Here is a 15,483-nt window from a genome sequence, read left to right on the forward strand (position 1 = left end):
AATGAAATTATATATGTAAAGTGCTGACCATAGTTTAGGCATATAGCATATATTAACAAATAGCATGAGCTCAATAATTATGATTATGATACTGTTATAGCTTAGTGGGTAAAAGCTTAAAAATGTAGGCTGTGACCTCATTCTTGTGTTAGGAGTCCCAGTTGAGTAACCTGTTGGCCATGTAAATATGGGGAAGATATTTAACCTAAGTCTCCGTTTCCTCATTTTTAAAATGCATCTTGTAATGGTGCTTGATTCATAGAAATTGAAAGAACTCATGTATCTAAAAGAGCTCTGAACCAGGACCTGAGACTTAGTGTTTCATGAAAAATAGCAGTGGTAATTTTTATTCTAGTTCTGCCATCTGCTGGCTGTTTTATCTTTGACATGTAAATTAATTTTTCTGAGCCTCGGTTTACTACTTACTTGGTTCAAAACAAAGTTGTTTTGAGATTGCAAGCATGTATAAAGTAGTTACGTTAGTGCCTGGTACCACACAGCTGTCATTCAGTACATGATAGTTGTTGTTATGGTGCAGTTTAATTTGTCAGGTGCTGAGAGTAAAATCTGCTTTGGAAATTAACAAAGACATCACAGAACTTGTGATGTTTGACTGAATTTTGAAGGACATGTGAAATTTTACCACACAGAAGTACTAATCTAAAAAAAAGACTCAGAGGTATCTAAGTGCCTGTCACAGTGCTTAAGGAACAGTGTTAAGTAGTAGGTTGCATTAAGTTACACGTAGTTTAGTGTACCTGGTAGGTAGCATATTTGGTGGGAGAAGGGAACAGTGGAAAATGAGAGTTGAAAGGAAGGTTGGAGCCTGTTAGTAAAACATTTTGAATACCTTGCTGAAGTGTTTACACTTTATTCTTAAGGTCTTTGTTTTTCCAACTTCTTTTTTTTTTTTTAAGTTATTTATTTATTTTGAGAGAGAGAGAGAGCATGAGTTAGGAAAGGGCAAAGAGAGAGAATCCCAGGCAGGCTCCACACTGTCAGCTCAGGCCCTATGTGGAGCTCTAACTCATGAACTGTGAAATCATGACCTGAGTCAAAATCAAGAGTCAGATGCTTAACTGTCGGGGCCACCTGGGCACCCCTGTTTTTCCAACTTCTAACAGCAGAGGAAACTAAATTTGCTGTGGGATAGGAAAGGGAATTTTTAGAAACTGGTGTTTACAAACATTAATTTCTTGATAACTTCTGTTTTGTCTTAAAATTCATGCAGTGTTTGCCCTTGACATCATGTATTTGTTTCAGTACAAAAATATTTGAAGTCACATATTGGTTACATAATTCCCTCTCTGCCATCCTCCCATACTCTTCATCCCCTCAAATAATCTTTGGATATGTTTAATGTTCTGTGGTGTGCCAAGTTTATTCTCTAGCTTTAGTTCCCTGGCACACCTCTGCTGGGAACCCCTTGTATGTGTTCCCAGCATGAGAACTGTGGTTATAGATAATATGGCACCTTCGAAACTTTTTTTTAGAAGTAGAGTAATATGATAAGAGCTGTGCATTAAAGAACTGGGTAGGGCTGGATTGAATAGATTGCATTTCAATTAATTAAAAAGAACTTTCCTGGAGTACCTGGGTGGCGCAGTCGGTTAAGCAATTAAACCTCAGACTCTTGATTTCAGCTCAGGTCATGATCTCACAGTTTTTGAGATCAAGCCCCCACATTGTCGGCTCGGAGCTGGGTTAGGAGTCAGTTTAAAATTTTCTCTCTCTCAATCCCCACCTAACACCCCTACACCTCTCCCCCACTCACACTTACTCTCTCTCAAAATACACACACACACACACACACACAAAGAAGATTCTTTCTCGTCTCTCAAAAAAAAAAAAAAAACAACTCTCCTTTCTAGAAATTGTTTAGTCTTTGAACTGTGTGGATTGTTTTATGATCCAGATGAAGTCAGGGGCACCTGGGTGGCTTAGTTAGGTAAGCATCTGACTCTTGGTTTCAGCTCAGATCATGAGTAGGTTTGAGCCTTGAGTCACGCTCCGTGAGGAGGCTGCTTCGGATTCTGTCTCTATTCCCATCCCCCCCCCCCCCCCCAAATAAATAAATTTAAAAAAACAACAACATTCAAATGAAGTCAGATTTGACCTCCTCTCTCCTCTGCTATTTTTGGTAGGAGTTTTGTTCTTACTCTGCCAGAGGTGTACCTAGTTGGTAAAGGGGAAAATCTCTGAGCAGGAATTTCCAAGAGATTCATTTTTTAGGCACTGAATTCCAGCTTCTCCTGTATCCTTTCTTTTTTAGTCTTCTGTGCTACTGTTATTTGTTTCAAAATAAAGTAGGGGGCGTCTGGGTGGTTCAGTTGGTTAAGTGTCCGACTCTTGATTTTGGCTCAGGCCACGATCTCATGGTTTGTGAGCTCGAGCCCCGGATCAGGCAGAGCCTGCTTGGGATTCTTTCTCTCTCTCCCTCTCTCTCTGTCCCTCCCCTGCTTTCTCTCTCTGTCTCTCTCAAAATAAATAAATAAACTTAAAAAAAATAAAGTAGAAAGCACTGGTCTCTCAATACTTCTGTATTAGCGTAAATTACTAGGATTCGGGGAATCATGGGAGTTTAGATATTGGCTTAGATAACCTAAGTATAGTTCTAGTTCTTTCACTGCTTGGTACATAACCTCTCTGTTCTTAAATGGGGGTGATTATCCTTGTTCATATCACAGGCCTACTTTTGAGTATAGGTGAGATACTGTATTCAACATTGGTATATAAAGTTGAAAAGGTAATATATTGCCATTGGATAAAGTTGTAGGCTCTGGAGCCACATTTCCTGGGTTTCAATTCTGGCTCCGTCCTTTACAAGCTCTGTGTTTCCAGACACACTGCCATTATCCTATGTTCTCTCTGGTTCCTGCTTTATCTCATTTAATCCTCACAACAACTTCATGAGATAGGCATTATGATTATCCCTATTATAAGTGAGAAAACTGAAGAACAAAAGTTTGGGTAATGTGTATGATGTCACACAGTTAGCAAGTAAGAAGTTAGGATGTGCACTCTAGCTCCAAAGCCCAGGTTATTAATATTAGGCAGATACACTTCCCAACAGGAGAGCAACTATCTAGAAAATTCTTTGGCTTACCAATTAACAAGATAAAGTGGAATTTCCGTGAAAAGGAAAAATTTATGGGGTCCAAACCTCCTTGTTGAGCATATTTTACCACTTGTTAAAGAATGATTATTTAATATTATAAACGTTCATATATTACTTCCTGAGTTTATTCTGCTAAATGTCTTGTAAAAAGCATGTACTCATAAAGTTTGATATCTTCCCTCTGACACACAACTTTCATTTTTTTTCTCTTCTGCAAAATAAATAATTTTGACGTTTACCAACTGAGGTGGAAATATAGCTTGTTTCATCTGGGGGATGAATTTTAAACATTTAGGAAAATGGTACAATGAAGAATAGAAAAAGCAGGAAGAATTCATAGTTAAAAGTTGGGAAATAAGATAGGTACAGTTCTATGTGGCAGCAGTTGAATTTGATGAATTATTTCCTTTGAAATTATTCTAATGTGTCCTTACTACATCTAGCTGCAGAGGAACCTGGGATGTGTGGTCTTTGTTACAAGTGGTTGTGTGGTCAGGTAAAAATAAAAGGTTTTATTAACATAGAAACAGAGGACAGATATTAGGGTTGGCAGCCAATAGTCAGTGTCACACTGGGCCAGCCATTTATGGCTTTTATGAAGTCTGTATCCTCATATATAAAATAACATATTTGTTACTCACCTTACTCAGTACAAAATCAAATATGTGAATGTGAAAGCACTCTGTAAACTGTAACATGTAAATATTTTAATAACAATTTTTGATTATAGAAATCTGTGCTGAATAGAAGGTCTGATTTTTTTTTCGGAGAAGAAAACTGGTAACATCCCCCAAATTAACTACCATTGACATTTTGATGTATTTTTTTTCTAGTCTTGTATTTATTTACAGTTTCATAAACTTTTTTTTAAAAGTAGGCTCCATGTCCAATGTGGGGCTTGAACTCATGACCCTGAGATCAAAAGTTGCATGCTCTACCAACTGAGCCAGCCAGGTGCCCCTATAAACTATTTTTTACGACAGTTTTATTGAGATATAATTCACATATTATGCAGTTCACCCATTTAAAGTGTATCCCAATTCAGTGGTTTTTAATATATTTGTAGAGTTGTGCAGCTATAACCACAATGAATTTAGAACACTTTCATCACCGCCCCACAAAAAAAGCCCTATAGCCATGAGCATTCACTTCCCATTTTCCTTCAACTCTTCCTCCACCCATCCCTAGCATCCAGTTATCTACTTTCTGTCTGTATAGATTTGCCTATTCTGGACATTTTATATCAATAGAATCATACGGTATATGTTCTTTTGTGACTGGCTTTTTTCATTTAGCATACTATTTTTTTTAAGTTCATTTATTTGTTTGTTGTAAGTAATCTCTACACCCAATGTAGGGCTCGAACTCACAGCCCTGAGATGAAGAGTCACATGCTCCTCCAACTGATCCAGCCAGGTGCCCCACTTAGTGTACTATTTTCAAGGTCCATCCATGTTGTGTAATATATCAGGATTTTTTTTTTTTTTTTTTTTTTTTTTTGCTAAATAGTATTCCATTCTGTAGATATGCTATATTTTGTTTATCTGTTCATCAGTTGATGGACATTTGAGTTGTTCCTACTTTTTAGTTATTATGATAAGTTTTCTATAAATATTCACATACAAGTTTTTCATTTCCCTTAGGTAGATATGCAGGGCTGGAATTACTAAGTTATATGGTAAAATGGTAGACTTTTTTTCCCCAAAGTGTCCACATCACTTTATATTCCCACTAGCAATGTATGAGAGTTCCAGTTTTTCTATATCTTCACCAACACTCATTATTTGACTTCCTGATTATAGCCACCCTCTTGGATGTGAGGTATTTATTTCATTATGATTTTGATTTGCATTTCCCTGATCGCTAATAGTGTTGAACATTTTTCATATGATTATTGGTCATTTATACTTATTTGGAGAAACATATTCAGACCTTTGCCTGTTTTTAATTGAGTTTTTTTTTTATTATTGAGTTGTAAGAGTTATTTATATATTCTAGATACAAATCTCTTATTAGATATATGATTTGCAGCTCATTTCTCCCATTCTGTGGGCTTTCTTTTCATTTTCCTGATGATGACCTTTGAAGCACAAAAGTTTCTTATTTTGATGAGATTCAAAGTGTCTGTTTTTTCTTTGGTTGTTTGTTCTTTTGGTGTTGTATCTGAGAAACCATTTATTAATCCGAAATCAGGAAGATTTATACCAGTGTTTTCATCCAAGATGTTAATTAGCTATTACATTTAGGTCTTTGATCCATCTTAAGTTAATTTTTGTATATGATGTGAAGTTGGACTCCCATCTTTGTCCTTTTGTATGTAGATGTCCATTTGTCCCAGCATCATTTGTTTATAAGCCTGTTCTTTTGCCTATTTAATTGTCTAGGCATGCTTGTCAAAAATATTGATCATAAAAAAATATTTACCATTGGGGCACCTAGGCGGCTCAGTCGGTTGAGCATCCGACTTTGGCTTGGGTCAGGATCTCGCAGTTTGTGAGTTCGAGCCCTGCATCAGGCTCTGTGCTGACAGCTCAGAACGTAGACCCTGTTTCAGATTCTGTGTCTCCCTCTCTCTCTGCCCCTTCCCTGCTCATACTCTGTCTCTCTCTGTCTCTCAAAAATAAGTAAACATTAAAAAAAAAATAAAAAAAAAACAACATTGACCATAAATATAAGAGTTTATTTCTGGATTCTCAGTTCTATTTAATTGATCTATATATCTATTCTATCTCAATTACTACACTATCTCAATTACTGTAGCTTTGTGGTAAGTTTCAAAATCGGCAAGTGGGGGTCCTCCAACTTTGTTGTTCTTTTCCAAGATTATTTCAGTTATTCTAGGTCCCTTGTATTTCTTTTCTTTTTCCTTCAAATTTTTATTTGAATGCTATTTAGTTAATGTACAGTGCAATATTGGTTTCAAGAGTAGAATTCAGTAGTTCATCACTTACATACAATACCCAGGGCTCATCATAACAAGTGTCCTCCTTAATACTCATCACTCATCTAGCCCATTCCCCCATCCACGCCCCCCCATCAACCCTCAGTTTGTTCTCTATCATTAAGAGTCCCCTCTCTTTTTTTCTCCTTCCCATATGTTCATCTGTTTTGTTTCTTAAATTCCACAGATGAGTGTAATCATATGGAATTTGTTTTTCTCCAACTGACTTATTTCATTAACATAATACACTCCACCTCAATCCACATCATTGCAAATGGTAAGATTTCATTCTTTTTGATCACTGAGTAATATTGCATTGTGTGTATATACCACATATTCTTTATCCATTCATCAATCAATGGACATTTGGGCTCTTTCCATAGTCTGGCTAGATCCCTTGTATTTACATATGAATTTTAAGATCAGCTTGTTAATTTCTGCAAAAAGTAAGCTGGATTTTGATAGAGATTGTATTGAATCTGTAGATCAATTAATAATATTAAGTTTTCTGATCTATAAATATGGATGTCTTTCCATTTAGGTCTTTAATGTCTTATTTTAACACTTTTCTTAAATTTATTCCTATTTTATTATTTTTGATGCTATTGTAAATGGAATTTTCTTTTTATTTTTTTCATGTTTTATTTATTTTTGAGAGGGAGAATTAGCACAATTGGGGGAGAGGTGGAGAGAGAGGGAGACACAGACTCTGAAGGAGGCTCCAGGCTTGAGCTGTCAGCATAGAGCCCGATATGGGGCTTGAACCCATGAACTGTGAGATCATGATCTGAGCTGAAGTCGGATGCTTAACTGACTGAGCCACCCAGGCACGCCTGGAATTGTTTTCTTAATTTCATTTCAAATTGTTCATTATAAGCGTATAGATATAATTGATATTATGTATTGTAAATAAAACAGGTCTTATAGCCTACAATCTTGCTGAACTTGTTTTTTGTTTTTTTTTAAGTTCTGATAGTTTTTGTTGTTAATTCCTTAGGACTCTCTCTTTTTTTATTTTTATTTTTTTAACATTTATTTATTTTTTAAGAGACAAAGCAGGGGAGGGGCAGAGAGGGAGCCACAGAATCCGAAGCAGGCTCCAGGCTCTGAGCTGTCAGCACAGAGCCTGACGTGGGGCTTGAACTCACGAACCATGAGATCATGACCTGAGCCGAAGTTGGACACTTAACTGACTGAGCTGCCCAGGCGCCCCTATTTTTTTTTTTTTTATGTTTATTTAATTATTTTGAGAGAGGGAGAACGTGCCAGCTGGGGAGAGCCAGAAAGAGAGGGAGAGAGAGAATCCCAAGCAGGCTCCCCACTGTCAGCACGGAGACCCACCCGTGCCTTGATCCCACAAGCTGTGAGACCATGACCTGCACCGAAATCAAGAGTTGGACACTCAACGGAGTCACTCAGGTGCCCTCCTTAGGATTTTCTTTATACAGGATTATGTCACCTGCAAATAGTGATGGTTTTACTTTTTCTTTCCAATCTGTATGCTTTTTATTTCTTTCTCTTGCTTAATTCTAGGACCTTCAGTACAATATTGAATAGAAGTGGTGAAGGCAGGTATCTTTGTCTTATTCCTGACTTTAGTGGGGAAATATTCAGACTTTAAACATTAAGTATGATACTGACTGGGTTTCTCATAATCTTTATCAGGTTGAGGAGGTTCTATAAACTTTTTATACCTTCTGTATGTCATTAATATATCTTTGAACTGTACTTTTTAATGGCTGCCATTAAAATGTCACATGTATGGTATAATGCATTTAAGATTTGTGCTCCTGAGTCAGTTTTTAATTTGAATATATACCTTATCAGCATGTGCAGAATGATGAGAAAGATGTTACTTTTCTGAGCTAGTTTTCAATTAAAACTTTAAAAATGAAGATAATGCCTGACTACTTTTTAGAATGGGGTGAAAGAATAAATGAAATAATGGATAATTCATGTAAGATACTCAGCACAGTCACATAGAAAGCATGTAATGAATAATAGCTCCTATAATTATATTTTAATTATATTATTGGGGATACTTAGAGTGTTTATTTCTATAATTAAAACCCTTACACTTACATCTTTGTGCTTATTTGATTAATTCTTTATTCCTCAGACTGGAATAACTGGGTTAACCTTTTCTATTTTGAAGATGCTAACACCTAAAGCAAATTCTTTTACCCACATAAATTCATCTTGTTTAAATTATCAGATTGGGATGGGGATTTTGTGGGAGATCAAGTTGGAAAATAAATGGGGCTAGATTTTGGAAGAACTGAGTCATCAGTCTAATAATCTAAGAATTTTGTCTTCTTCAGGCACAGGGAAGGGTCATGAGTAGTAATTTAGGAAGATTAGGAAGAAGATTAGGAAGATCTGCTATACCTCTGAGGTCTTCCCTGACCATCCTTGACTGATTAGGGCACCCTGCTTGTGCTTACATACTACCCAATATGTCCTCTAATATGGTATTTAATGCACTTTATGTAAATACTTGTTTAAATGTTTCTCTTCTGCTTCTTGAAAACATGGGTCACCTGTTGTATTCCCACTGCCTAACACAATATCTAACATATGGTGGACTGAGTAAAAATACTTGTTGAACGAGTAAATGAATGTTTTGTTCTCTACTTTCCTGGAAACTAACTTGTTGGCTTTTGTATTCCTTTTATGTTTTTTCTGGACTCCAAGGAGGAGGCATCTCCGTATTCCTTACTTGATATCTGCTTAAATTTCCTGACTACTCACCTTGAGAAGTTCTGTTCAGCAAGACAAGATGGAACATTGTGTCTTCAGGAACCTGGAGTATTCCCACAGGAGGTGGCTGATCGACTGCTTCAGACCATGGCCTTTCATGGTAAAAACTAGACAGAGGAAACCAGAATTATGCGCTGTTAATTGGCATTGGATTTTGAAATGCTGCTGTGGTCATTTAATTATTTTCTTAGAAAAGGCCAGATGAGCCTGATTCCAGGAAAAGGAATTCATTTATTTTTGCCTATCTTGCCACTTACTGTGTAATTTGGAATAAGCATTTTTCTTTTCTAATCTGGGAAAATTGCTTTTTATCTTTCTTCTTCTTTTTCTTCTTCTTTGCTTTTCTCATGGCAAAAATAATTTAAACTTTCAAAATATCCATTTAGAAATTTGCTGGTATAAAATACCTTACATTTTTCCTTTTTTCTTTTGAGAGAGAGAGAAAACACACACACACACACACACACACACACACACGATGAACAGGGGAGGAGCAGCAGGAGAAAGAATCCCAAGCAGGCTCCATGACCAGTGCAGAGCCCCACACAGGGTTCGATCCCACAACCTTGGGATCACTACCTGAGCTGAAATCTAGAGTCAGACACTCAACCGACTGAGCCACTCAGGCACCCCTACCTTACATCTTCATTTGGCAGTGGGAGAATAAATACTATTAGGGAGAAACTAACTTCTGCTGTTGACCTTTGAATTGGGAAAGCGTCGCTTAATTTAGTACTTCTGTTTTCAAAAACAAGTTCTGAACATAAATTGGGAAAGTCTTCTCTCTGAAATTCTGTTTACGTATATTGAGGTTTTTGTTATTTCTGCTTAAGTTTTAAGTTGAAAGGGATAATGTCTTTATATATTTCTGGTTTATAAACTCTTACAAGTAGAAAATAAAACTTGTCCACAAGTATAAAATAGAATGAAAGTGTGGCGATAATAACAACTATCATTTATTGATTGCCTGTTACATGCCAGACATTTTATGTTTTCCTTGAATTTTCTCAAAAACCCTCTAAAATAACCATTACTATCCCATTTATATATAAGCAGATAAAGAAACCTAGTTTCAGAGAAGTAACTTGTCACAATGCATCAGTCCTGGTTTAAATGTAAGTCTGTCTGATTCCAAATCTGTGCTGTTTTCACTGCCACACAATCTTTCTACATCCCCACTAGAGATATCCCTGCTCCTAGATGCCAGATAATGCTATACATTTTTGCTGTGGCCTTAAATATGTATATATTTATATATATAGTTTATATATACATAAAGTTTGAATCTAGATAATGCATTCCAAGGAAGGGTAGGAGAAATAAGGCTGTAATTGAGGCATTTTGGAATAATTTTGGAAAGAAGACGTCTGCACTCCTTTTTGCACTGGTTGCTCAAGTCTGTAGTCTGTTTGAATTCTTCCAGCCTGCCAAAAGGAACTAGGGTAAATTTCAAAGGTACTACATATGGTAAAGTTAAAGATCCCTTACAGAGCTACACAAGAATTTAAGAGATTATGACAGTGCCAACATTTCTTTCTTAGTCTTAGTTTAATGATTATGCTTAACATACTCAATTCACATATATATACATATAACTGATCTTGTAAATCAAAAGCATAAATGTTGGGGCGCCTGTGTGGCTCAGTCGGTTAAGCGTCCAAATTCAGCTTAGGTCATGATCTCACGGTTTGTGAGTTCAAGCCCAACATTGGGCTCACTGCTATCAGCGCAGAGCCCTCTTTGGATCCTCTGTCCCCCTCTCTCTCTGACCCTTCCCCACACGCAAATGCTCTCTCCCTCTTTCTCTCAAAAATAAAAAATGAACATTAAAAAAAAAAGAATGTTAACTAAAGTTTTAACTTTGCCAGATTGTTTTTGAAATATAACCACTGATAGGTAAGAATAGCAGCTAACAGTTATTGAATACTTATTATCACATACCAGGCACTGTGGCAAATGCTTTATATGGGTAAAATTATGGAAGTAATTTTTAAGTGTAACTAAATAGTTATACTCCAAAGTAGTGTCTTAGAGAGGCTATATGCTTCATCAGTGTGTTTTCTACCTCTCCTTTGCAAGCTGCTTTCAGATGAGGAAACTGAGGGTCAGAGAAATAACCTGCCCTCCCACTGTGTTACCCCAATGTGATTACCTGCCTTATTCACCAAAAAATGTTCTGAATTACTTAATCTCTTTGCAAAAATTATACCCACTTGCAGACAATCAAGGGTGGATACTATTCACCTGAAACTAATATAACATTGTATGCCAACTATACTTCAGTAGTAAAGATAAAAATTTAAAAAGTAGAAAGCTGTGGGAATGCAGGCTGGTGCAGCCACTCTGGAAAACAGTATGGAGATTCCTCAAAAAACTAAAAATAGATCTACCCTATGACCCAGCAATTGCACTACTAGATATTTATCCAAGGGATATAGGTGTGCTGTTTTGAAAGGACACATGTACCCCAGTGTTCATAGCAGCACTATCAACAATAGCCAAAGTATGGAAAGAGCCCAAATGTTCATCGATGGATGAGTGGATAAAGAAGATGTGGTATATATATACAATGGAGTATTACTTGGCAATCAAAAAGAGTGAAATCTTGCCATTTGCAACTACGTGGATGGAACTGGAGGGTATTATGCGAAGTGAAATTAGAGAAAGACAAAAATCATATGACTTCACTCATATGAGGACTTTAAGAGACAAAACAGATGAACATAAGGGAAGGGAAACAAAAATAATATAAATACAGGGAGGGGGACAAAACAGAAGAGACTCATAAATATGGAGAACAAACTGAGGGTTACTGGAGGGGTTGTGGGAGGGGGGATGGGCTAAATGGGTAAGGGGCAGTAAGGAATCTACTCCTGAAATCATTGTTGCACTATATGCTACCTAATTTGGGTGTAAATTTTTAAAAATTAAATTAAATTAAAAAATTATCCATTAAAATATTCAAGCCCTTTGGAAAAAGAAACAAAAAAATAATAAAAAGTAGAAATCTGTGGGAAAAAAACCTTATAGTACTTCTAGGCTGTATTATATGTTACATGACAAGTTTGAAATTCAACTTATGTATTTGTCAAATGTAGATTAAGAGATAATAATTAAAATATGAAAAATTGAAAAACAAGTGGATACTACTGATAATATGCAAAAGAACATATACTGCCAATTCTTGTCACAATTTATAAAATTGTTTTATCAGTTTTTCTGTGTATTTGAAAATTTTCATAATAAAATGGAAGAAGTCCTATGAATACTTTTAGAATTTATAATATCATTTTTTCTAATAGCATAATGATTTTAGAAAATACTTAGCTTCTTTACATCAAAAATTCTTTCTTATTTACCCAATTCAAAGGGGTAATGATACTGGTAGCAGGTTTTATTAAAATAAGCCAGATACTGGGGTACCTGGGTGGTTCGGTTGGTTAAGTGTATGACTTCGGCTCAGGTCATGATCTTGGTTCATGGTTCAAGCCCCGTGTTGGGCGCTGTGCTGACAGCTCAGAGCCTGGAGCCTGCTTCAGATTCTGTGTCTCCCTCTCTCTCTGCCCCTCCCCTGCTCACGCTGTATCTGACTCTATCTCTCAAAAATAAATAAATGTTAAAAAAAATGTTTTTTTAAATAAAATAAGCCAGATGCTAACGAGTTTTACTTATGGGGATCTTTGATTCTCTTGCTATAATCTTTGCTTATTCTGTGTCATGGTGCTAAAAACTTTCAAGGGAATGTGTGCATAAGAATTAGAAATCAGAATAAGAATTTTGTCATCTAATGGTAATGCCTCTGTAACTAATCTAAACTGATACACCTTGACATGTTCAGCCTTCTGTTTTGAGATTAAATTGAAAAGAATAATACCTTTTGAAACATTATGGATTTCATCCTTGAATAGTCAACTAGACTTTCTAGGTGACTGAGAGCTCATACTCCCAGAGTAGTACCCCACTTATCTGGAGCTCACATTGCTGGTCACCTTTGCTGTCTATAGTCTAAACCAGAAAGAAACAAAAAATGCTGTCGGGCGAAATCCTTACATTTAGGCTTGTGTACTTCACTTCTTGAAAGAAGCGCTTGAGTAAGCTTCATTTAGAGCATATTCTTGAATGGGAGTACTGAGAACTGTGGTAGAGTAGGAGGATCCTAAGTCACTTTGTCCCATAGATACTCCTAAATAATACCCACATCAGTGTAGATAATCTAGAGCATATTCTTAAATATACATGGTTCTAGTTACCTTGGGTCTTTTTTTTTTTTTTTTTTTTTTTTTTGAGAAAGATCTCTCTCTCTCTCTCTCTCAATGTTAGTTCATTTGAGAGAGAATGGGGAAGCAGCAAAGATGGACAGAGAGAAATAGAGAATCCCAAGCAGGCTTTCAGTGCAGAGCCCAATGCGGGGCTTGATCCCATTGAACTGTGAGATCATGACCTGAGCTTAAATCAAGGGTCAGATGCTTAACTGAGTGAGCCGCCCAAGCGCCCCCCTTGGTTCATAGCAAACTAAGAATTGATCATCTAAAGGGGACAGGCTGCCAACTAACAACCCAAGTAGATAGTATGACAGTGAAGGAAGATTTAGCTTAAATATACTGTAGCAAGTACAATTATTGGTCATGGAAAAAAGTAGGCGATTCTTAAATATGTTCATTTTTGAAAGAAGGGGAAGATAATCCAGGAAGATTTCCTTCAGATGTAGTAATGACATTTAGGTGGTGCTTTCAGTTTGCAAAATGCTTTTTATATATATTGTCTTATTTAATCTTCATAGCAGTCCTTGTGAGGGAGACATAATTACTCCCATTTTATAGATAGGGAATCTTAGGCTTTTGGAATAATTTGTCTAGTGTCAAAAAGCCAATAAATGTTGGAACCAGGACTTAAACACAGGACTGATTTCCAGATATCATGCTCTTTTAAAAATTTTTTGCTGTTAAAAAAAATAATAATAAAAAATTTTTTTAAAATTCTTTGCTGTTTTAATTCCATTACTATTAAATGTAGAACCTTAAACTTAGTTATTAGAAAACTTTACTTAGCACCTGGGTGGCTCAGTTGGTTAAGCCGCCGACTTTTGATTTTGGCTCAAGTCATGATTTCACAGATCCTGAGTTCAAGCCCCACGTTAGGCTCTGCTGTGACAGATCCTCTGTATCCATCTCTCTGTCCCTCCTACCCCCTCCTCTCTCTAAATAATAAATAAATATTTTTTTTAAAAAAAGAAAAAAATTTACTTAATATAGATTGACCCAAAGAGACCAGGAGTAACTATTTTACAAAATGTATGTATATGATACCAAATTTGACAGCACATTTTGTAATGCACGGTGATAGTCACTATAAGATTAAAATCAGTCTTAACTGAAGAGTCTAAAGTTTCATCTATAAAAGACAAAACTGACATTAAAAAATATGTGCAATTATATTTTGTGGTATAAACAGGAAAACATTGATCCTAACTCAGAGTCTATTTCCATTTTTGGTTTGCACAAGGGTCCTCAACAGAAGATCCTTAACATATGTGTAGAGGGGGTTACTAGTGGGTTCAGAAGAGGCCCAGTAGAAGTAAAATGTATAAGAAGAAAGCTCCGGAGAAGAAGAAAATTATTAAACACCTGTTGTGTACCTGGTGTTATGTTAGGTATTGAGTGTACAATATTGAACACAGGAGGAATCTTGCTTTCATGGAGCTTATTGTTCAGTAGAACTTGTTAACTTACTTAACTGTAATTAAGAAGCAAACCAACATATGGAATTACAACTTGTGATCAATTCTCTGAGGGAAAAAGAACATGGTTCTCTCAGGGAGAATAAAAAAAGAAGGCATCTACTTTAGATTGGATGGTCAGAGAAAGCTTCTCCAGGGAGGCAATAACTTGGCTGAGACCTGCATGATGAGGAGGCATCAGTAATGTAAAGATGGGGTCTCTCAGCACTGCCCAGGAATTCTTGAATATTTCCCTGATCAGCTACCCCGTGCTCCTAAAATTTGTTTAAAACTGTTTTCCAGAGTAGCTCTACCATTTTATATTCCTACCAGCAATATATGACTAATTCAGTTTCTCCAAATACTTGCCAGCATTTGCTATTATTACTGTTTTTTGTTTGAGTCATTCTGATAGTATTTGAGTCATTTCTTTAAGTATTTTTGCAGTCCTGCCCGCTTTCTCTTCTTCTGGGACTGCAGCGACATAAATATCTCTATTCACTTTTTTTCCCAGTATATATATGTTTTTCTGGTTATTTAGATTTAGGTAATTTCTGTTGTTTTATCTTTTAGTTCACTGATTCTGTTGTTCCTTACATTCTGTTGTTGAGCTCAACCATTATTTTTCATTTTTAAGATTTCCATTTAGTTCTTTTTATATTTTCTGTTTGTTTGCTGAGGCAATTTTTCATTTCTTTTGAGCTTGCTTATAATTACTTATGAATTTTTATGATGGCTCCTTTAAAATCTGTCAAGGGATGTCAGGGGGCTCAGTCAGTTAAGCATCCAATTCTTGGTTTCAGCTCAGGTCATGATCTCACGGTTTGTGAGATCAAACCCCACGTTAAGATCTTCACTGACAGTGTGGAGACTGCTTGGGATTGTCTCTTTCGCTGTCTGCCTCTCCCCTGCGTGCTCTCTCTCTCTCAAATAAATAACATTTTTTTA

At 36.2% G+C, this 15,483-nt stretch overlaps 1 protein-coding gene across 2 annotated transcripts in view; it reads left to right on the plus strand.

The window, feature by feature from the left end:
- ZYG11B (zyg-11 family member B, cell cycle regulator) overlaps positions 1–15,483 on the plus strand; it is a 91,871-nt gene that overhangs the window by 17,062 nt on the left and 59,326 nt on the right. The window contains exons 1-2 of one of the 2 annotated variants that reach the window (XM_042951325.1): positions 6,268–6,336; positions 8,754–8,919. In XM_042951325.1, coding sequence (XP_042807259.1) covers positions 6,334–6,336; positions 8,754–8,919 — 169 coding nt within the window. In that variant the 5' untranslated portion in view covers positions 6,268–6,333. Of the gene's footprint in view, positions 1–6,267; positions 6,337–8,753; positions 8,920–15,483 lie in introns of those variants that run through there. The other variant, XM_042951324.1, reaches the window with a different exon arrangement.

This window comes from Panthera leo, chromosome C1 (assembly GCF_018350215.1).
Source record: "Panthera leo isolate Ple1 chromosome C1, P.leo_Ple1_pat1.1, whole genome shotgun sequence".
Lineage (NCBI taxonomy): Eukaryota > Metazoa > Chordata > Mammalia > Carnivora > Felidae > Panthera > Panthera leo.